This window comes from Capsella rubella, unplaced genomic scaffold (genome assembly GCF_000375325.1).
Source record: "Capsella rubella cultivar Monte Gargano unplaced genomic scaffold, Caprub1_0 scaffold_5, whole genome shotgun sequence".
Taxonomy (NCBI): Eukaryota; Viridiplantae; Streptophyta; class Magnoliopsida; order Brassicales; family Brassicaceae; genus Capsella; species Capsella rubella.
Window position 1 is genome coordinate 11,050,698 of NW_006238919.1, and position 21,690 is coordinate 11,072,387.

Here is a 21,690-nt window from a genome sequence, read left to right on the forward strand (position 1 = left end):
TAAAATATAAGAGAGGTCAAAAATGAAAATGTTAAAAAAGAGGGTATTTTTAAAAGAGGGTATCATAAAAAGGTTATTGGTATCAATTTCTCTTTATTTAATTATACGAGAATCAATAATTATTGACCCCTTAAAATCAAGACACTTTTCGAGAATCACTCCGACAAAGGTCTATGAGTTATGATTACCTGATCTCCTCTTTAGGTTCCTATTCCTAATAAGGCAAGTGTTTCATAACAAACGGTTTATCAAATATACATGCTAAATAAACGTTTTGATATATTACATAAATAAAAATTTGGTAATTATCTAAAAATTGATATATATATATATATATATATATGGTTATATTAATAATAATTTAATTATATTTATGCTTCTTCTGTTTATTTCGCTTATGCTTTCTTTTTTAAAAATTTTTACTTAATTATAATTTAAAAGCTTTTCTAAACAGTACAAAAGTCATATGTCTGAAGTGAAATATTTTTATTTGATATTTTTGTAAAATTTAACTTGATTTTTAATTCAAATTACTTTTACCTAATGATAAAAAGTAGTTTGAGTTACCAATATTCATAATTAAGGTGAGTTTTATTTATTTTTAATGTTTACAATATACAAAAAAAAATTTGCATTAATTTTACAATTGCTTACTATATTGTGTATGTGCTAATTTTGTATTTTTATTTGATCATATTCAGTTCCATATTTTTCAAATACATTTTTTATTTACTTTTAATGTTTATAATGTACACAAGATTTGTTTCGAAATAATTTTGCCATTGCATATGATTTTTGTGCACTAATTTTGTATTATTTTGTTATAAAAACAAATATCATACATTATTTTTAAATGATTTGTTTGTGCGCTAAATTTTAAATTGTTTTCAAAACATACATTAACAAAAAAATAAAACTAGATATAAATTAATGTAATTTTTAATCTATATATGAAATTACTACTTCATACATAACTCTTGCATTGCGTAAACAACTTTCTAGTTTTCTATATATATATATTCCACATCTAACTGTGTATCTTAAGTGAATTTAATTAGATTGTTTAAGCAATAATTATTTTTAAATAATGTGTTCATCCCACAAAGGCACAAATTATGTATCCAAAAATAACAAATAGCTTCTATAAAAATGTGTTCAAGTAATCATGTGCATTATTTTCCTCTTTATCTTTCCTCTTACTCATCGGTTCCTTGTCCTTACCTCCTTGGTGAGACCTCTCATGATGCTTATTAGTCCTATCTCTCTCATGTCGTCGAGGTTCACGATCGTCCTAGATGCTCATGCTCTCCTTAATCTTATTCATGACGAGACGGTTTAGGGAAATTGTGAAACGCACATGAAAGTAACTATATTATTATTTATATCATCTGTATATCCTAACTCCACCAGGAGTTGGAAATCGTAAGTTATTCTAATTTTTCTTTTATGTTTGTAAGACTTAGGCCGTGGAATGAGATTTTAAACTCGATTTTAGCTTTTATTTTTTGGATTTTAGTTTTTTCGTTTTTGTTATAAAAAAAAGTAAAAAATGAATAAAATATAAAAATTGAAAATGAAAGAAAATACACTCATGTTGAAAGAAACCATCAAAAGGGGTTTTTGATTTTTATTTGAAAATGAGTAAAATCTCATAAAAAGTAAATTTTCTATTATTTTTTTATAGGAAAACCAATTTTATAGAATCTTGAATGACAACAAATTAGATTTTTAGAAAAGCTAAAACCAAAATCTACCTAAAAACTAGTAACCATTCAAGGCCACATCACATATTATACGGTGCAGATGAACTATTCACCGATTCAATATTGCAGCCCATGTCCGGTATATAGACACTATATAGTGGACTTATAATTAGATTCGTTTAAGCAAAAAATAGTTTTCAAAATCTGTTCATCCCACATTTTATGGATCCAAAAATAACAAATTGAATTTGAAGGCTTTTGATAGTGGAAACTTTCTAGTGTTTGTAGGCTCGCAAGTCTATGAACTTGTGGGTTACTTGCTTCTTACTTACATAGCTTATGGTAAATGATGCTTTGCTTCGATGGAACTTTTTGCAGATTTCAGGGCCAGTAGAGGTTCTAAACAGTCACCCAAAACGGGATGAAGAAACTTCAATTACAGATACTAGCGTATTAGTCGCAAAAAGTCGAAAGTTGAACATATCATATGTAGTAATCTTAGGTACACGCAAAAAGTTTGTCTAAATCAATGCTTACCAAACCAAAACCAAAATAACCGAGGAAAAGCCAAGAACACAAAGCTAATCTTGAATATACTCCAGCTTTTGATTGCTCGAATTAGTAAACTATTTTTCTGGTCGTCTGCGATATTATTAGGCTACACGGCCTGTTTAGATTCTAACCCTTTTAACATAATTTTTATACCCGTTTGGGCCTGAAGCCCGTTTAGGCCTCAACAAGCACAGTGTGATAATCAAACACAAGTCATGTAAATAGTTGATACTAAAATAATTTTAACAGAAGAAAAGAGGATATGGTTCAATAATTAGCCAGAAAGTTAGAAACAAGAAGCACAAAACACATCAGCAAAACAAGACTAGTTGAATCTCTTTCTTCTCCAACGAATCCGCTTTGTGTCTTGCTTCAGAAACCCAGGAAGCCTGACAAAACTCGGAACGAAGCTGCATTGAAAAGAAAAAGCAGTTCCCGCGATATGTTCTTCTTCAATTTTCTCAAACTTGTTCTCGCCGATGACTCTGTAAATGTTAACAGCATCAACGAATCCATTGAATTCAACAGAAGTTGCGACGAGCCTACAGTTTTTGTCAACAAAAAAAGATGTTGAAATACGACTTGAAGGTGGATGTAATAGAGGAGAATGCGGTATAGCCACGACCATCAATCTGCTCCAAGGACGTAAGAGCCAATACTTAACCCATATGCAAATGGTCCTTGTTTCATGACATTGCTCTAACACGGAAAGCCGGTCTCCTTTATAAGTCGCGAGTGCAATAGGATTCCGTTCATCGTACCTGAAGGGTAGCTGATCTATCGGTTGGAATATTTCTTTGGAAAAATCAAAGCTTTGCAGGAAAGCTGTGTGATCTTCACGAAGAGCAATACAATAAGGAGTTCCTCTCAAAGAGAGTATCGCCAGTGGTATTCTAAGGAACCAATCAAAAGGACTGATCATATCTACACACTTCCATGTCTTAGATGAGAGTTGGCAGACCTCAACTCTTGGAGGTCTGTTTCTTGAATTACTAGCACATCGAAACCGTAAGATCCTGTAATCACAAGGGCTGAGGTATCCAAGGCTGTACGCATCATCATATGCGTGAAAGTCGCTGCCGCATTTGACCCAACACATTTCTTTCAGTAACGGGTTCCAAACCAAAAGCTTGTTGTCCATGACACACAACAACAGACCGTTGCAGTGCACAACCTTGTACACCTTAATGATTCGCGTTGGATGAACTCTTCCAAGGCTAAGGTTTTCGGAAGGAGTAAGTACCTGCTCCTCAGTGCTCACGGAAGAAAGACATCCATCGTGGGAGATGATAAACCGATGATCACGGCTATCGCCGATGTGCGTACGGGACAAGTTCTTCAGAATGAGACTCTGGTCCAAGATCATACTATTCCAAAGCTTGCATACAGATCTCCACTTCGCAAGAATTCTAAATGTAACTCTGGAGATGATTTCCTCTTCCAACTCAGATGGAAGCCTCAAAGTCATCGTCGTGCGTGACCTAGTTGTCGAGAGAGAGAGAGATAATTTATATATAAATAAATAGAAATTGGAGCACCATGGTAAAATTGAAACTTTTAGATATGGTAAAATCATTAATGGAATCTTGACTAAAAAAAATTAATAATACTAGTGATAGTTTCCTCTTCTATATAGTTTCCAAAAAAGTAATAACAGACTGATTTTGAGTGGTTCAACCGTTCAAGTTAGATTTCGGATATAAAATAAAATAAAAAGATTTCCGAAGTTTTTATGAAAAGTCTAGAACCCTTAAATTACTTCTCTTACGTAAATTAAAAGAGAAAATATAGTTATAGATAGCTTTTCTTTCACAATCTATAAATATATTAAGACCTTTAATCTATAGGAAATAATTATTTCAAAAGAAGAATGGTATACTAAGCTCCAAAAAAAAAAATCTGAAAGCTAAAATACGATTTTAAATTTTAGCCAAAACCAAAAACCCAGAAACGAAAGTTCAAAGACTTAAAAATAATAAACTAGAAGCTACAAAAGTTATAATAAAAAACTAAAAGAAACGAAAAAGTAAAAAAAAAAACACAATAAACCAAAAGTGCTACAAAATCATAAGAAAACTGTAACAATTAGAAAAGACATAATGAAAAAGCAAAATAAAAGTTTAGGAACAACCTCGTCGAAATAGGATGCACACAAGTCACAACTGATCTCTCCTTCCCCACTGGCTTCAATCGATCTTTTTAGTTTTTAATTTAAGATAAATAGGGTTTTCAGAGAGATTTTATACGAAACAAATACCCATTGGGCCCGTAACACCCAGCCCATCTAAAACTTTGCTTATTTCCGTTATCTACGAGAAAGAGAAGAGAACTACTAATAAATAAATAAAAAACACACAAACAAATGTAGATGTGTTAAACGGGCCGCTCTGCGTCTATATACTGTAGACTGTCTGCAACGGGTGCAAAAAAACGATGTCTTCTGTCTCACTAAACCCGCCTTTAGCAAGCTGAATAGCTGATTCGTAAACCTAAATAACATTATATATTCTAAAATAAATTAATAATTGATAATTTTATAAATTAATATTAGTGTTTAATTTGAACCAATTCACCGACTCAATAATGCAGCCCATGTCCGGTGACCGGTATACATACACTATATAGTGGACTTATAATTAGATTCTTTTAAGCAAAAATTATTTTTTTAAAATCTGTTCATCCACACATTTCATGGATCCAAAAAATACATGTAGAATTTGAATCTTCTATAAGAGGGATATATTCAAAATTTAATTCTAAGAGATATGAGTTTTATTAAGTTTTTAAATGATTTTGATGATTTTAGGGAAGTTCATATGACTTTTGTAAAATCCTTTCAAATCTCACTACAAACCATGAGATTTGGATTTATGTATTTTTAACTAAAGGAAATTCTCTAAAATACTATGAAATCCTTCAAAATCATTAAAAATCAAATCCACAAATTTTTTTTTGTGTAACAGTGGATTTTAAGGTGGATTTTGAAATCATTAGTTCAATAACAGTGAATTTAATGAAACTTTTTAAAATCTATGTTTGAATAATACTAGATTTATAAGTTTTACACAAATCTATAAAAATTCTACTTTGAATACACTCCCTAAACGTGTTCAATGAATCATGTGCACAATTAAGGGTCGGTTATCTTGAGTAATCCTCTTACCTTGTTAACTGGCATAAGCTTTTTCTTAAGAAATATAATAATTTGTGCTAAATATCACCCATTTATAGTTGGAGATATTTTGAGAAGTAGGTCAACTGAATGCGTCAATAAGATTGCTTACTTACACCTCAAGCTTGTGAATTTACAAAAAGAAAGTCGTAAAATCGAATGGAATCTGATTACGACAAGGCACCTACATACTTTTTACATAAACAAAACACATCTATTATATAAAATTAGCTTTCTAACCAATAACAAACAGCCACGTATGATTCCCCTTGTTCGATCTGCTCCATATAACTGAATGAAAGACTTTTCATACGAGAAAGCAAGCAACATCAAAATTCCTTCTTTTTTTTTTCTTTTTTTTTCCTGAAGATCAAATCTAGGAAATGGGTAACGCGATTAGGTTACTCCGGAAATGCTTAAATCACACGACGGACGATAAGCCTCACGGCGGCGCCGCCTCTTCCCCCGGCGTATCAGCTCTTTCCCGTGATCTCTTCAACTTCGAAACCACTTCTCAGGTCTCTCTCTCTCTCTCTCTCTCTTCATTGCTATTCTCCTAAATTTTCCTTCTTCTTTTTTTTCTCCAGCTTAATTACTAGTCTTTGATCTCTGGTCTTTAGCTCTGTTTTGAAACTCACGTCATCCACAAATTTTGCTTAAGAGATTGATCAGAATCTAAAAAACTCATTTCATTCTAGGTTCCTGAAAAGCTTGGGAGTTACGTTGTATCTTCTACAAAGGCTCAAGCAAACTGGTAAAGAAACAATACACATCTCATCCTTAAAATCTCTCTCTCTCTCTTGTTGTCTGAAGAGTTGAAGTTTTCATGTATTAATTTTCTTCCAAAACATGTTTTAAAGGTATAGAAAAATACTTGAGGCATGGAAGCAATCTAAGCCTCCGCCTAAAACTCCTGAGGAAGCCTCTAGGCTTGTTATCGCGTCTTTAAAGAACCATCAAAAAGCAGATGTTGAGGTATTATTAACAATGTTTCAAGTTGCAGAATCGGAAAATTCATTGATATGGTTTATTTGACGTATGACATTGACACAGGGACTTTTGACTTTCTATGGACTGCCTTCGCCTCACAATCTTGTTGAGGTCCCTACAGAATCTCCTGTGTCTTTACCTCAAGGAGTTCGGTTTGAGCTCAAAACGCTTCCGGTTAGAAAACTTTCAAAAAAATAATTGCAATATGATGAATCGATGGTAATGTTGTTGTTTCTGATCAAGAAATATGTCTCATTGAAATAAGGTGGATACAAAATCTGTGGCAGATGGAGATACCGTTACTGTATATGTTAGTAGCAAAGACCCGCTTGTGTCATCTTCTGTTCCTAAGGAAGTGAGTATTGCAGCGGTTAAAAGAGCCAAAGCTCGTGAGAAGAGGAATTATACTGAAGCAGATGCACTTCACAAGAAGATCATATCTTCTGGTTACAGGTTTTTGTTTTTGATATTCTTACTTACACAAGAATATCATAAAGTCAAATCAAAACTGAGCTATGGAATTCATAATCCTTCTGATACTTTTTTTTATCTTGTGCTTAGGATGATAAGTTTTCAAAATGAGGAAGTGCTTGCTAAAAAGTTCAGAATTAGACTAAGGTAAAAACACTCTTCCACTCAAGAGAGAAACTCATCTTTAAGCTCTTTTAATTCAAAAATATATGTATGGAGTTTTAAGAACAAACTGGGAATGAAAACGAAACAGCGGAATAGATTCACCGGAGAGCAAAATGCCGTATGGAAAAGAGGCGCATGATGAGCTACTCAAGATGGTAGAAGGGAAATGCTTGAAGGTGTTAGTTTATACAGAGGATCGTTATGGAAGATGTGTAGGAGATATATACTGCAATGGAAAATTTGTACAGGAAGTAATGCTAAAGAAAGGTCTTGCTTGGCATTATGTAGCCTACGACAAGCGTGCAGAGCTTGCCAAGGTAAGACATTGTAAACCTATGTGCATCTCTCATTTACAAGTTTCTTGGATCAGTCTTTCTAATGTTTAAAGTTTTTTTTTTGGTGTTTGGGTACAGTGGGAAAATGAGGCTAGGCAAAAGCGTATCGGCTTGTGGGCATCTTCTAATCCAGAGAAGCCATGGGAGTGGAGAAAGAACAAACGTGGAGGCAATTAATGCTATGCACCTTCTATGTTTAGTTCAATATACAAAACAGAACAAAGAAAAACAATTAATATTATTCGAATTATGATTGTTGTGAATTAAAGAACATGTGATCTGTTGTTGTAATTGTAAGAGAAGTACTCTGTAAATGTATTATGTATTAATAAGGTTTTTTTTTTTGGCAATACAGATTCTTTCTTTGAAGTTTGAACCTTGAAACAGAAGTTACGTACGCTTAGTTGTTTGTTTCTAAATATAAGGGGACATAGTTTATTTTTGGGGTTTAACAATCTTTGGTTGACAATGAAAGTTTGATTCATAACCAGAGAAAGTAAAAAAAAAAAAAACCAATCTTGCAATTTCAAAAATTGTTTTTAGTTGATATATGTTTTCAAGAAAATGTGAAAAGGTGTTTTTGATAATTCTTCACCATCAGGAGGATTATCAAGGGCTCTAAAGCAAGAGCCTTTCATAATCTTTTGAAATTTTCTTCTTCTTATTTTTCTTGATATTATTTCGAAAATGCCGAAGAATAAGAAAACAGAATGGCAAGTAGGAGATCCCACGATAAGCGTAGTGAGCGATCAATTCTGTAATCCATACCCTATGGATCTATTGGTGAAGAGGAAAGTTCAGAATTTCTCCAAAGATCATTATGAAGTGTTTGATCCAAGCGGTAATCTGCTCCTACAAGTTGATGGACAAGCTTGGGGGTTTAACCGTAAAAGAACTATGCGTGATCCAGCCGGTTTCACAATCCTCACAATGCGCCAAAAGGTTACAAAACATTTTCAATCTTTCAAAAACAACAAAACAAAAAGAGCTCTTTCTTGAAACCGTGTATGTGTCTTTAGGGTCTTGCGTTGAAGACTAAGTGGGAAGTGCATGGAGGAGAGAGCAAAGAGAGAGAAGACTTGCTCTTCACGGTACAACAATCTCAAGCGGTCTCATTGAAAACGTCTGTGGATGTTTTCTTGCCCGAGAACAACAATGTCAAGAAGACCAACACTTGTGATTTTCATGCTTCAGGAGGATACTCTAATATCTCATTCAAAGTTTTCAAATCGGATGCTCTCATCGCGGGGGTAGGGGTAAAAGTTATAAACCCCATAATTATCAATAATCTTGGCAATTTTTTTACACATAGGTGAAGAATTGAAAATCCTTATATTGCAGGTGACACATAAGTTTACATGGGGAAGTTTCTGCAAAGGGAAATATAATTTCAAGGTGAGAGTACATCCAGAGGTTGACTATGCTTTTATCATTGCTTTGCTTGTTATGGTCGATGACAACGAGAATTGGTGTTAGTATATATATTCCCTGTCCTCAAATTCTTTGCTTAGTGGTTCCTTTCACAATTTATGTGTTCATTTCTCAAGATATATGTATGTGTGTAAGAATATATTTTTTTCATGTTATGTGCAATCTTGCTAGTCCAAATGTTTATTCTTCTTTTAAAAACGTGCAGTCAGAGATATAACATCAGTGTACATATATATAAGTGTGTGCCCATATGAATTGAATATCAATGAGCTCTGTAATAAGCAAATGGATTTCAAAAGAAATTATCCTAATATCATTCGCCCAAACCAAAAAAGACAACAACTCCCAAAAAAGAGACAAAGCAATATCCACGAGAGGATAAAACATTGCGTTTCCAATTTCTGGCAATGTCATGATGATGATTGATGACTACTAGCTAGTCCTCAGGATCAGGATTTGCTCTCCTCTTCCGTTTTTTTATGAGAAGAGGTTTGGTCTTCCGCTTCTTGGTGGTCCGACTTAATTTCTTCTTATGCTTATTGGCAAGCCTTCTCGCACATTCAGGACTTTGGTTGTTGTGGATGATAGGGCTCCCTCCAGTTGAAAGGCTGGTCCAAAGCCAAACCGAACTTGCAGTTTGAACTAGTTGTCCGGAAATGTTTTGAGGGTGCGCCAAGAGAATATTATTCTCCTTCTCGCTCAAATGTACCAGAGCTGAGACGAAATCAACGTCTTGTGAGATGTCTTTGAAGATTACCATCAAATTTGTTGGTTCATGTAGACATCTTTAAACATCAAATCAACTTTAAACTGACTTGAATCTGGAATTAATTGAAAAAGGGAAAGAATATTTAATTGAATGGTAAAATATCAAAAGGATTTTTATTTTTAATTTTTTCAAAAGAATTAATGAATGAACCTGGCTGGATAAGTTTGATGTTGGCAGATTCAAACTCTTCTTCATTGATCTGCTCCCGGCCACTAGAATAAGCAACAATCGAAACCCTACCAGTGTAATCTCTATTCTTGAGAGCTAATTTGATATTATCATAGATGGAAGCAAGACTGAGATCGTTAGGGATTGGGCAATCATCCAGGTCCCAGAAGACGCCTGTCTCAGCATCTGCAAATGTTAAAGAAAAATTGAATATGACAGACTTAAAAAGAACAAGAATTGAAGCTTCAGTACCATTATAAAAGAACGACCAAATCTGCAAATAACTTTTTAAGGAAGAGATAGAGACGCAAGCAAGCAAGCAACTTACCAGAGAACTTGCTGGTCAAGGAAGACATAGTAAACTAAACACAACAGTAAATCAGGTTAGGTTGTGGCTGCTGAATGCTGATCATAAGAGAGAGAGATTTATAACGACTTATAGAAGTCGGTTTGATTGCTGAACGTATATGGTAATATACTTTGTATGAGAGTTGGGTCATTGATAAAAGTTCTTGCATACTGCTGTAAATAAGGTTTTCTTTTAAATATGTAATATTTCCATTTTCTTACAATTTTGTCATTTTTAAAGCTAAAGTTAACTTTTTTTTTTTTGGACAAAAAACTAAAGTTAACTAATTGATGACTTTCACTCATTAGTCTTTATCAAAAATTTGGTTTACTCTGCAGCATAATATGAAAGATTAGTTTTCTCTAAACTTGATTTAATTTGTCTAAATATTATACGATAAAATAAAAACGTCATAAACAAATAAATAAATAAACCGGCCATACGTTTTCAACTTCTGGTAATGGCGCCATGAGTCTTATGACTAGTCCTCAGGATCGAGACGACCCGTGATGTAGTTAACTAACACCTTCTGAGATGTCTTTCTAGATTACCATCAAATAAATTTGTTGGTTCACAAAGACGTAATTATCTAAATTATTGTCTTAAAAATATTAAATTCTTACTGAATCTCATTTTTACAAGCAACGATAATTCAGGAAAAGAAAAAATAGCGTAATAAGATAGGAAAAAGAGACAAAGAAGTATCCACGAGAGGAATAAGTAACTAACTATAATGTCATGATACTATTACTATAGTCCTCAGAATGAGTACTAGCTCTGCTCTTCCGCTTCATCTGCTTAGCTTCAACAAATCGGCACGGGGTAAATGATCATGTGTTCGTAAATCTCAATATTCTGTATATACTTGTAATGTTCGTTCTTGCTAGGCCAATTGTGTTTTTTTTTTCCTTCAATAAAACGTGCAGTGGAGCAAGTAATGATAAGAGCAATAAGAAGAAACCCCTCACTTTTATTAGATGTAACCAAATATCGAGACCTAAACCTCTCTCGACTTATCAAATCTTTGAAAGAAGAAGAATCTCCAAAGATCTTTAAGCAAAATAAAAACTCCAAAAGACTTGACAAGTTCCCATAAATGAAGTGATGAGACACAGAGAACAAATTGTAGACGTTGATACTAAACAAGCCCAATTTGACCAAACCTCTTAAGAAACCTTAAAACTCAAAACCAGACACAATCAAATCAAACAAGGGTCGGATATGAAGTAACGAACATAGTGATAATACAATCCGGTAATAAAACGCAACGCTCTGGATAAAGATGTTTAGGTAAGGTCATCCTCCTCCAGCTCCTTGGCCTTGAGCTTCTCCTTCACCCTCAACAACATGGTTGTCTTCCATGAATCCTGCATTGATACCAATACCATGATCAAGAACCAGACATAGTTAAAAAGAGATTACATTCATTTGTATCTGGTTTATTGCCAGTACCAGTGGAGTCATGCTATCATATTCCTTGACAACGTCTGTGAACTTTGCTATGTCTTCTTCATCGATGGCAGAAGCAAGGTCCTGTTCATGTGAATAAATGTACAAAACTTAACATACTTTATGTAAGCTACTCCGCAATTTCTTAAGAAAAAAAGCAAAGTTTAAACTTTACCGCTAAGAACTTGCATTCCCGTGTTCCTGAAAATGTCGGATCCAGATCCTGCAGGAAAGCAGATGTCAGAAAACATGTTATAGTCACTCAAAGGACCACACCAGAATGCTAATGTTACGGGTGTTTGCTGTGGAAGAAGAAAAACCTGATATTTCTCCAGCGCATTAGTGATGGAAACAACATCGGCTTTGCATAAGTGGCACATGCCAGCAGTGAGAAGATGGCCCTTAACTCCATACTTAAGCAAGTTGTTGTTGAGTGAATGGCGTGCTATTTCTTCATAAATCTTGATTGCCTTCTCATATCTATCAAAGATACAAAAGCCCAGTATCAATCAATCCATCCCAAAGTAAAGAAAACACTATAATTGCTGTTCATGCGTAGAAAACACCACAATTCCAAACAATGTCGAGTTTGTAGATTGACAATTCGATTTTAACAAGTTTCCATCTGAGTACTGTAAGCACTTCAAAACCAAAGGATGAGAAAGCAAAAATGAAAAGAAAAAGCTAAGGTGCCAAAAATCTTACTGCTCCAGCTGGGCAGCATATTGTGCAACCTTTAGATTGCACTGGTTTGCAGAAGTGGTCACTTCTTCATTTTGAAAGAATTCAGCTGCCTTTTCAAAGTAAGCAATAGCCTGCTCGAACTTCTGATCAGATTCATAATACTCAGCAATTTCCTGTCAAAAGTAAAAAACCAATAATGCCTATTAGTACAAATACAGAAAGTCAGTACCAAGCTTACTATAGTGTAGAAAAAAGAAACAGATCCGACTGAATCCAACAGGCATGATGAAACAGGAACCATGGATGAAATACTGAAGAAGTGACCCAATAAAACTATATCTTCTCAGAATCCTTCCTTACTAAAAGTGTAATATCAATTTTATGCTCAAAAGAGACACGTGGTACCTTGTAATATCTTGCAGCCATGTTGAGCCTTCCTATCTCACAAAATATATTCACTGCTCGTTCTAGGCAAGATGCAGCCTCTGCATATCAGGTCATATGGATATTAGGACGCATGAAAACACACAAGAATTGATAATCACTCTTGTATTACTGAGATGTCAAAATTCAAAAAGTGGCTTACACATACCATTTGTGTCAACTTTCTTGTAGCATTTAGCAGCCTCAGCATAGGCATTAGCAGCATCATGTTTGCTGTCTGACTGCAGATGCAAATAAATGTTATCAAATAAAATCCACCCATTCTGCCAGTATTTGCCAAAGAATTTACCTTTAAGTGACAGTCAGCAAGTTTTAGATAAGCTTTTCCAGCTTGATCCCCTGAATTGAATGAACAATCACATATCGAACACATAAGCAAGGAGAATTGAACAATCATCAGAAAAGCAAAACATGAAAACTATTAACCAAATAGAACAATTTCGCAACTTATCAATGACTTGCTACAAGGCCAAAAAGCCATTATCAAGCAATCTGAATGTTGAATCTCCAAATTACAATTCTCGTATGCAATCATCAAAACCAAAAATTTATGACAGATCAAAATAGACCTGATATAAACCCAAATAATACAAACTCAAATGTACATATATAGACGAATCAACGCAACTGATAAACCTAAGATCAAACGTGTAAATTTTCACCTTTTCATCCTCATCGTCACAAACAAGTAAAACCCACGACATCAATCAGATGAAACAATAATCAAACACGACGAAATGGAGTAATTTGTTTTTTTTGGAAATTACATGATTTGGCGAGCTTATAGGAATTAGCAGCTTTTTCGAGCAGATCGGCAGCATCCTCGTACTTAGATCCAAATATTCCCCATCCGTTGAGCTTCTTCTCAGCTTTTTTCTCGAATTCCTCCGCTCTCAGCAAATGATCCCCCATTTCTTTTTTTTTTGTTTCCTCCTGGAAACTCTGACTCGAAATTTCACTCCGTTTCACCTCCGATCGTATACTTCTTTACCTCTCCAGACTCCGATTGTTTCTTCGAACGTTTCACTTTTTTCGTCGAGAGAGAGAGATTGCTCCGATGAGATTTATGAGAAGACGAGAATCAATCGAGAGCGAAAAATCAGACACGCTTCGGTAGGGGAAAAGATTTTTCAACCGATTTAAATGGGCTGGATTTGGATATTTGATATTTGGGCTTATTTTGTAAAGCCCATTCGAATGACTACTTTTGTTTTTACGAACTCATTTCGTTTTTGGTTTTGTAATAATGGGTAATAGCCCGAGTTTTAAGCCCAATGATAAAGTCAGCTTATTGGATTTTTGTATATAAATAGTTATATACACAGAAACCCTTATATTATATGCAAAAATATATAATAGTATTACTGAACTGGTTTGTTAATGAAGAACCATATAGAAGGAACAAACTCAACAATATGAACTGACGCCTAACATGATACTATGCCTTAAACGTAATTAGACTTCGAATCATATCATCATCATAAGATATACAAAAATGATAGAAGGGAAACTTAAGAAATGTTTAAATTACTGATGTTTCGTGTAACACGTTTTCAATTCCTTCATTACTTGATGGCCCTTTCATTATTAAGCATGAGGGGGTGGGAGTATATTACTCAATTTAAAAAATATGATTGAATTGAGACAAATATGATGATGCGAAGCGGTAATACGCATTTAGCCACCTTTTCGTCTAGATGCACTCTCCCTCTCTCTATCTCCTTTTGTAAAATGAACAAGATGAGGGTGATTCATATTCATTGTTACAGCTGAACAAAGTCCAAGTGGAAATTGATTTGAGTTGGACCTATTTATTTCTACAGTTTCTTTTTTTGGGTTTGAATAATTCTCACTTGTGTTTTTTGAAACAATAAAAGAAAATATTTGGTGTCATTTTCTAATTCGAAGAAAAAGTTTATTTCTTCTCTCCTTTTTTTAAACAAGCAAGTACGAGACGAAAGATCATTTTGGTGATATTATGACTGGCGGCATGATTTGATTGGGATGAGCCTGTCAGGTTCTCCAATGGTCAAATATCGTTTTCTCGATTTTGACCCCCCAAACGATGAAGGCAACTACGTCCAATCTTCAAGGGGTGTTGTATATCTGTTGTTCCAGTACTAACCGTGTGGCTATTTGAAGCCGTTTCCACAACTAAAAAAAACTTTTCTTCCCGCCGGCGAATTTTCCAAGTTTCACCGGCGGTTAGGAAAACATGTCACCACAGATCGAAGCTCAACTCTTGCCAAAGTCGTCTGAGAAGCATGGATCATCATCAACCTCCGGCGTTGTTTTCAACGTGTCCACCAGCATTATCGGAGCCGGTATAATGTCAATGCCGGCGGCGTTTAAGGTTCTCGGAATCATCCCTGCGTTTTTGATAATCGCCATCATAGCTTGGCTTTCCACTATTTCTGTCCAATTTCTCATGAAATCAACACTCGCCGGAGAATCAACTACTTACGCCGGAGTTATGAATGAGTCGTTCGGGAAAACAGGATCCATAGCTGTACAGATTGCTACGATGGTTGCTACTTTTGGATGTATGATTATTTTCTCCATTATTATAGGTAAAGTTATCTGGATCTAGCTAGCTTGTGTAGAGGTCTTGCTACTATTTGAGAGCTTAAGAACAGATTTGCTGAGTTTGGATTTGTGTATGTGTGTGTGTTTCTCTCTCTCTCTCCCTCAGGAGATGTGCTTTCGGGTAATGAAGATGATGGATCTGAACATATTGGAGTTTTGCAAGAATGGTTTGGTTCTTACTGGTGGAACTCGAGAATCTTCGCTCTGTTGTTTATCTACTGCTTCCTCTTGCTTCCTTTGGTCTTGTGCAGACGTGTTGGTAAGTTTCTTATGATCTTGTCTTCTCTGGAATCTTGATACTATGCATGTTTATGAGAGTCTTGATGGGTTTTTTTTTTTCATTTTTTGTAAATGGTTATGTAGAAAGACTGGCCTTTAGTTCTGCGGTATCGTTTCTTCTTGCGGTTCTATTTGTTGTCATAAGCTCGGTGCTGGCCATTTCCGCGCTGGTGAATGGAAAAACGGAGAATCCAAGACTATTTCCTGACTTGAACAATGGAGGATCGTTTTGGAAACTCTTTACAGCTTCCCCTGTTATAGTTACAGCCTTCACGTTTCATTTCAATGGTAAGCAAGAAACCCATCTCTTACACACCAAATCAGTATTGTTTCTCTCTTTGTCATGTTTCTGAGTTTGGTGTTGTGATGAGTAATGTCCAGTTCATCCAATTGGATTCGAGCTCAAAGATCCATTACATGTGATCCCAGCAACTAAGATCTCTGTCATATTGTGCGCTGCTATCTACTTCGCCACTGGACTCTTTGGGTACCTTCTGTTTGGAGATGCAATCATGTCAGATATTCTAGTGAACTTTGATCAGAGCTCTGGTTCCTCCATTGGTTCTCTTCTCAATGACATTGTCAGACTGAGCTACGCGCTTCACCTCATGCTAGTCTTTCCTCTCTTGAACTTCTCGTTGAGAGCAAATCTCGATGAACTCTTGTTCCCTAAGAAGCAGTCCTTAGCAAAAGACACAAAAAGATTCATCGGACTCACTCTGGCTCTTTTGATTTGCTGTTTCTTGTCAGCAATCGCTGTACCAGACATTTGGTACTTCTTTCAGTTCTTGGGATCAACCACCACAGTTTCAATTGCATTTATATTTCCAGCCGCCATTGTTCTAAGGTACATCAGCTCTGTCTGCTTTACTACACCTTTATTAGATAAAAATTCCTGCAAAATCCTTATTTAAGTTGTTTCCTCCTGAATTTGAAATGGCAGGAATGTCCATGGTGTATCAACTTCAAGAGAGAAGCTCCTAGCTGCGATAATGCTTCTTCTTGCAGTTGCTACTAGCATTATTGCTATTTCGACAAATTTATACAGCCTTGCAGCAAACTAGCCTGCAAAAAGTTTTGCAAACAGTCCCCTCCATGATCACTTCAAAGAAATCTGTAAAATCATTAGCATTCCCTTTCCCTAGCAATTATGTTTATATCTTAGTGAAATAGATTTTGTCAGAAAATGCGATGTAATAGCTATACGAAGTGCAATATTTGTTGCTACTTGAATCAGCCAACGAAAAATTGTTACAATTCTTTATAACTTATCTCTTTGCATACCATTATGAATGAACAAATAACATCTGATACAGACAGAATTCAGTACTGAGAATTGAAGCTTGATTTATCTGAATCAGACTATGTATTCCATTCCTCCGGAACAAAAAAAAAATGAAGAGTTCTATAAGATGGAAAAAACGAAGATCAAATGATACAGTTCTTCAAAAGCTTCGCACTATGGAGATACCTAGATTTATGATTCTTGAATTATCCTTTTTGTAAAGAGTATCTCAGTTGGGAGAGACAGCAAGGTTTTTCTCATCTAGCTTCTCAAGTATGTTTGACTTGTATGTTGAAATGTCTGAATCTTCCAAGGAATCTGGAGTCGATTTGACAATAGAAAGTGCTCCATTAGAGTCTAGGAACTTGGCAGCTTCATCTGTAGTCAAGGAGAGTTGAAAATCCAAATGCAATTAGAGTTAAACATGCTCAAGATGATTTAAAGAGTTAAGAACCCTGAGGTTCTTAGATCCAATGAAATCAATGAATATGCAAAAGTAGAAGAATCACAAAAGAACGTGTTCAAACAAGACTTGCCTGATTTAGAGAGAGCAGCAAGAGCCTTGAGAGCTTCTTTCCTTGTCTTGTCATCTTTAGCACCTCCCAACATATGTAGAAGCTCTTGAGCCCCACCCATCTCTACAACCTTCATCCTCTTTTCATCTTTATAGACCAAACCAAATGATTACAGGACATCAGCAAAAACAAGTTCAAGGATGACTAATGAGACTAAATAAGTATATAACAATCCTTTTTCTTTTCAGCGATCCATCAGAGAGTAATTTGAGTTACTATGAGAGTTTACCATCAATGGCGAAACGGGAAAGCCTTGAAGCTCCCATTCTCTTAAACAAGGGATCCTTAACATGTAAAAGCGATATTGATTGCTGAATCAAGTTATCACCTAAGACAGCATGCAACAGTCAGGGAAGTACACATACGACAACGATCCACGATTGAAAAATGTAACAAAGCTATTCCGAACAAGAGATTTGCATACCCAAGTAAGGGAAAAACTGGTATCCGATATACGTAGCTGTCCCAGCAAAGAAAATTTTGAGACACCAGCCTATTTTCCTCTCAGCTTCTTCCTCCAATGTAAGGTCATCTACAAAATGGAGGCAAAGCCAAGGACATCAACACACACAAATCTAAAGGTCTTTTTCTTCTTTGTTGAGTCCAGTTCCACACTCTCTTCTACTCTTATGGATCTTTCCCTCATCATTGAATCTAAGACTAAACTTTGGAGTGAAACATGACAAGCAAAGTTAAGAACATCAACACACCCCAAATCAAAAGACCCTTAACTTCTCTGTTGAGTCGAATTCAAAAGTCTTCAGAAACATAATTTACCACTGTATCTAAGATTAAACTACAAATGCATCAGACAAAGCAACCACTTTGGAGCTAAATTACGAGCAAATGTGAAGGAAATGGAGACTCCCACTACTAGTGTGAAGTGAGAATGGACTTCAATTGTAACCAGTGAACCAAAAGCTCATCAGATTTTCAAATCAATGTACTTCATTCTATCTAAATCTGGTGTAAATTAAAGCCCAGGAGACGATCTCTTCACATATAACACGCAATTGCATCATGGAGAGAAGGAAAAGGAGGCACCTTTCTTGTTCAACGACGAATAATTCCGAGATCGAGGTTGATACGCGTTTCTTCCTCTGCAAAAATGCTGCAAATTTGACTTCACATTAGAGACGAATCGGGTGATGACCCATTAAACCATTGATCAGGAGAAAGCCACAGAAACGCTTAGAAATGGAAAAAGAGAGGAAATTTGGGGAAATTTACGTTGGCTAGGCGAGCAGCAAGAATCCGCATGACTTGTCAATGCTCGAAATCTTCTTCGTCTTCTCGTTGCGTCTGTATCGTTGTTGCTCTCGCTTTGGTCTCACTGGTCCTTCAAATGTTTAAAAAAACCTAAATTTCAGCCAACTTTTATGAAATTTAAGCATTTTCCTAATATCTAACTATATCTTGTAGAAGAAATATTTTAGTCATTGCTTGTTGGTTGCTAGGATCCTTTTGAGAGAGCTTATGAATTTATCTTTGTAAAAAGTCATATTCTTCGAGAGATCAAGTATGATCAAAAGCATATTTCTCTCAAACTCAATGGTGTTTATACGAGTCATTAACCAGTACAAGCATTAGAATCGATGTTGTTGTAACCTGTGAGACAGTCTATATAAACTGGAACTGTCTTGTTTAGCTGAGGTTTCCTTCAATGAAACAAGGTAAAGTGGTAAAGGTAGCACTAGATGTTTCATTGACGTTTTGACAAACCATCGATGAGCTCTTGTTCCTCTAGTCTCGGCGGTGCTAACTGCTTAAGGCTGCTAAATAGAGGTTTAGAGAAACATATGGGCCTAAGAGAGCCTGAACAAATTTAATGGGCTTTTCATGCTTGCATCTTGAAATTTTTATGGACCTATGTTACTTTTTTCTCCATATGTTTTGTAACAACGTGATTACGAGATATTTAATATTTGTTAAAGGAGTTAACTGTCTAGAACACAATGTGTACCTACACGAATACTATACAAAATAAAAATAGAATTATAATTTCTGTATCTTTTTCTCTTATTCAAGCATGTAATAATATATATATATATATTGTACGTACAAAAATAAAATAAATAAATAAAAAATTAGAAAACAAGGAGTGATGTTTTTTTTTTTTTGGTAAAACAAGGAGTGATGTTTGATAGCCAAAAGCCGCCCCCGTGACCTAAATTCTCTTATGATAAATTTTGTCACTTAGAAGAAGAGAGTGGGGCAGATGGAATGGGTATTGTTTTTGTACATTCTTTGACGTTAAGATATCTTTCATTTTTTTATTTTATTTTTTTTTTGTCCTTTTGGTCCCTTTCTAAAAAACTTCAATTACAGTCCATTGTGCAAATTGATCACATCGTTTTGGAGTTTTTAACTAATGATGATGAGTTGTCTTTTAAATACCATGTATGTAACTAGAGAAAGACATGGACAATGCAACATGCCACAAGAATATATACATAAGGTATAACTGATATATGAAATTACTGAAGTCTGGCTAGATACATATGAACCCCTCATACAATGGAAGCAGTCTAATGATCTCTTTACACGTGGTATTAATGTAGTAGCCTCTGCAGTTTTGGATTTGCCAGTTTTTTTGTTTTGTTTTTATTTTGGTCACAAGATTTTTCCAGTTTTTTGTTGTAATCATAAAATTATCAAAAATGTGCAGTTAGGTGCATGGAATGATGTTTTGATTCGGACAAGGCAATACGATACATATGGGGAGAAGACAAACGCTATATAGCTGTCACGAACACGAGACCTTCTTACATTTTTTTTTATATTTTGTTTCTTATATAGAGATTATATCTAAATATATAAGAATGAATATACGTAATAGTAAAATAAAATAAAAAAGCAAATATATATATAGTCGATTAGTTTCTGATACTTGGTCACAAATACGCGATCTTTTTTCCTTTTAGTAACCAATTTGACTGCTAACCGAGCCTTTTCTAAATATAATCGATTTGTAAATATACATGGTCACGTACGCTGTACGCATAAAAAATAATTAGAAGAAATGGTATGGTATCACTTTAAATAATGAACAATTTTTAAATTTTGATATAAGGTGACATTTGTTTCTTTGTGGTCATTTTACTAGAGAAATGTATGCATCGACTATTTTTGTACACGTCAAAATATCACACTAATCCTCTAAAAATAAAACCCTAGCTATTTGTCTTTGCTAATACGTATATACTAACTAGCAAAACAAACTCGAACATCATATTTCTCAAACAATGCAAATTCAATCTTGTATTTAGAATAACGTGAGGGCCGGACACATACTCACTTCTATCAAAGCCGAAGTAAAAGCACGAATAATACGCAGAGCACTAGTACAAATATATATGTTCTGGTAGAATATAAGGGAAGAGACAAAATCTCCTTTGCATCTGTAACTTTATAATGTCTAAACTCTCTCGCTCACGTCCCTTTCTCTCTACTACTCTCTATGACAACAAAACCCATTTTATTTCGCAGCTTTAGAGATTAATAGGTTTTGTTTTTCTTATATCCTGAAAATTCATGCATGTGAATATGTACTTCCCGAAGTGCAAATCACGTGAGTGCCCATTTTCTTTTGACAAATCCGAGCAATTGAAACCCTAAATATCTTTCCTTTCTAATTATTAATTTAATTAGGAGAAAACAGTCTGTAAAAGTAGAAGAATATGAGAAATGGTAGGGATATATCTATGATCAGTCCAAGAAATGAGCTTCCCTATTGTGTAGAGTGACTATTTTTGTGTGGTGATGATGAGTCGGCACACGTGAATTGATGGGTACTTCTTATATGTCCTTAAGGAATATAGACATTTCTATACTCTTATATATTCGTCACATTGCATACATTAAAGGGTTTTGATATATTAAATAAAATATATATAGACATTTGTATACCCTTAGCCTTAATTAGTTGTGAAGTTAATTCTTGCAATGTGATTAACCATTAACCCAAACAAAAAAAAAACATACAACTCTAAGAAGTATTCTAATCTACATTGTAACGTTCGACGTCTTTAATAATTGATTTGTACTCGAGTAAAATCAATGTGACAAAAAAAGAAGACATCCATCATATAAGATTTTGATCTAACAGACCCGGTTTATAAAATAATGGGAAACCAAGTTGTGGGTATATATGGAATGTTTTAGAACAAAGGAGGTAGTGGATAGGTGAAGAGAGAGAGAGAGAGAGAGAGAGAGAGAGAGAGAGAGAGAGAGAGAAGAGAGAGAGAGAGAGAGAGAGAGAGAGAGAGAGATTAGTAGAGAAA

General features: G+C 34.9%; 6 protein-coding genes across 8 annotated transcripts; 3 read left to right on the forward strand and 3 right to left on the reverse strand.

Moving 5' to 3' along the window:
* Positions 1-2,521: 2,521 nt before the first annotated feature.
* LOC17886778 (putative F-box/LRR-repeat/kelch-repeat protein At1g11620) lies at positions 2,522-4,838 on the reverse strand. Its single transcript, XM_006292285.2, has 2 exons — positions 4,387-4,838; positions 2,522-3,736 (listed from the first exon to the last, which is right to left on the reverse strand). The coding sequence occupies exon 2, from the start codon at positions 3,721-3,723 to the stop codon at positions 2,581-2,583; it is 1,143 nt and encodes a 380-aa protein (XP_006292347.1). The 5' UTR covers positions 3,724-3,736; positions 4,387-4,838; the 3' UTR covers positions 2,522-2,580.
* Positions 4,839-5,740: 902 nt separating this feature from the next.
* On the forward strand, positions 5,741-7,757 carry LOC17886933 (staphylococcal-like nuclease CAN1). The gene is made up of 8 exons (XM_006291423.2): positions 5,741-5,945; positions 6,126-6,181; positions 6,288-6,402; positions 6,481-6,591; positions 6,683-6,870; positions 6,979-7,035; positions 7,142-7,370; positions 7,467-7,757. The coding sequence occupies exons 1-8, from the start codon at positions 5,811-5,813 to the stop codon at positions 7,563-7,565; spliced, it is 990 nt and encodes a 329-aa protein (XP_006291485.1). The 5' UTR covers positions 5,741-5,810; the 3' UTR covers positions 7,566-7,757.
* Positions 7,758-7,970: 213 nt separating this feature from the next.
* Positions 7,971-8,981, forward strand: LOC17886882 (protein LURP-one-related 14). Of its 3 annotated transcripts, none has more exons than XM_023782198.1 (3): positions 7,971-8,330; positions 8,408-8,644; positions 8,730-8,981. In XM_023782198.1, the coding sequence occupies exons 1-3, from the start codon at positions 8,076-8,078 to the stop codon at positions 8,862-8,864; spliced, it is 627 nt and encodes a 208-aa protein (XP_023637966.1). In that variant the 5' UTR covers positions 7,971-8,075; the 3' UTR covers positions 8,865-8,981. The 3 variants fall into 3 exon arrangements, with proteins under 3 accessions (XP_023637966.1, XP_006292622.1, XP_023637967.1); XM_006292560.2 differs by having other exon boundaries at positions 8,742-8,981; XM_023782199.1 differs by having other exon boundaries at positions 8,408-8,638.
* Positions 8,982-11,055: 2,074 nt separating this feature from the next.
* On the reverse strand, positions 11,056-13,769 carry LOC17887558 (alpha-soluble NSF attachment protein 2). The gene is made up of 9 exons (XM_006292659.2): positions 13,450-13,769; positions 12,972-13,021; positions 12,831-12,903; positions 12,644-12,723; positions 12,260-12,411; positions 11,875-12,034; positions 11,730-11,777; positions 11,558-11,638; positions 11,056-11,472 (listed from the first exon to the last, which is right to left on the reverse strand). The coding sequence occupies exons 1-9, from the start codon at positions 13,592-13,594 to the stop codon at positions 11,392-11,394; spliced, it is 870 nt and encodes a 289-aa protein (XP_006292721.1). The 5' UTR covers positions 13,595-13,769; the 3' UTR covers positions 11,056-11,391.
* Positions 13,770-14,655: 886 nt separating this feature from the next.
* LOC17884839 (amino acid transporter AVT6C) lies at positions 14,656-16,833 on the forward strand. Its single transcript, XM_006290288.2, has 5 exons — positions 14,656-15,252; positions 15,375-15,527; positions 15,632-15,835; positions 15,929-16,394; positions 16,491-16,833. Exons 1-5 carry the CDS (start codon positions 14,898-14,900, stop codon positions 16,609-16,611), a joined length of 1,299 nt encoding a protein of 432 aa, XP_006290350.1. The 5' UTR covers positions 14,656-14,897; the 3' UTR covers positions 16,612-16,833.
* Positions 16,805-18,862, reverse strand: LOC17887373. The gene is made up of 6 exons (XM_006293025.2): positions 18,638-18,862; positions 18,452-18,518; positions 17,832-17,939; positions 17,637-17,735; positions 17,369-17,494; positions 16,805-17,210 (listed from the first exon to the last, which is right to left on the reverse strand). The coding sequence occupies exons 1-6, from the start codon at positions 18,665-18,667 to the stop codon at positions 17,062-17,064; spliced, it is 579 nt and encodes a 192-aa protein (XP_006293087.1). The 5' UTR covers positions 18,668-18,862; the 3' UTR covers positions 16,805-17,061.
* Between the last annotated feature and the right edge of the window lie 2,828 nt (positions 18,863-21,690).

Excerpts from the sequence above, each read along its gene's own strand:
- LOC17884839 (XM_006290288.2), top strand. The coding sequence starts at position 14,898 with ATGTCACCACAGATCGAAGCTCAACTCTTGCCAAAGTCGTCTGAGAAG. Across the intron at positions 15,528-15,631 it reads GGTCTTGTGCAGACGTGTTG|AAAGACTGGCCTTTAGTTCT; the intron begins GTAAGTTTCTTA and ends ATGGTTATGTAG. Across the intron at positions 15,836-15,928 it reads CTTCACGTTTCATTTCAATG|TTCATCCAATTGGATTCGAG; the intron begins GTAAGCAAGAAA and ends AGTAATGTCCAG.
- LOC17886882 (XM_023782198.1), top strand. The coding sequence starts at position 8,076 with ATGCCGAAGAATAAGAAAACAGAATGGCAAGTAGGAGATCCCACGATA. Across the intron at positions 8,331-8,407 it reads TCCTCACAATGCGCCAAAAG|GGTCTTGCGTTGAAGACTAA; the intron begins GTTACAAAACAT and ends ATGTGTCTTTAG. Across the intron at positions 8,645-8,729 it reads CTCTCATCGCGGGGGTAGGG|GTGACACATAAGTTTACATG; the intron begins GTAAAAGTTATA and ends CTTATATTGCAG.
- LOC17886778 (XM_006292285.2), bottom strand. The coding sequence starts at position 3,723 with ATGACTTTGAGGCTTCCATCTGAGTTGGAAGAGGAAATCATCTCCAGA.
- LOC17886933 (XM_006291423.2), top strand. The coding sequence starts at position 5,811 with ATGGGTAACGCGATTAGGTTACTCCGGAAATGCTTAAATCACACGACG. Across the intron at positions 6,871-6,978 it reads ATCATATCTTCTGGTTACAG|GATGATAAGTTTTCAAAATG; the intron begins GTTTTTGTTTTT and ends TCTTGTGCTTAG. Across the intron at positions 7,036-7,141 it reads AAGTTCAGAATTAGACTAAG|CGGAATAGATTCACCGGAGA; the intron begins GTAAAAACACTC and ends AAAACGAAACAG.
- LOC17887558 (XM_006292659.2), bottom strand. The coding sequence starts at position 13,594 with ATGGGGGATCATTTGCTGAGAGCGGAGGAATTCGAGAAAAAAGCTGAG. Across the intron at positions 12,904-12,971 it reads TTGCTGACTGTCACTTAAAG|TCAGACAGCAAACATGATGC; the intron begins GTAAATTCTTTG and ends TTGCATCTGCAG. Across the intron at positions 12,035-12,259 it reads TATGCTGCCCAGCTGGAGCA|ATATGAGAAGGCAATCAAGA; the intron begins GTAAGATTTTTG and ends TATCTTTGATAG.
- LOC17887373 (XM_006293025.2), bottom strand. The coding sequence starts at position 18,667 with ATGCGGATTCTTGCTGCTCGCCTAGCCAAC. Across the intron at positions 17,940-18,451 it reads TTCGTCGTTGAACAAGAAAG|ATGACCTTACATTGGAGGAA; the intron begins GTGCCTCCTTTT and ends TCCATTTTGTAG. Across the intron at positions 17,211-17,368 it reads TGCTGCTCTCTCTAAATCAG|ATGAAGCTGCCAAGTTCCTA; the intron begins GCAAGTCTTGTT and ends CCTTGACTACAG.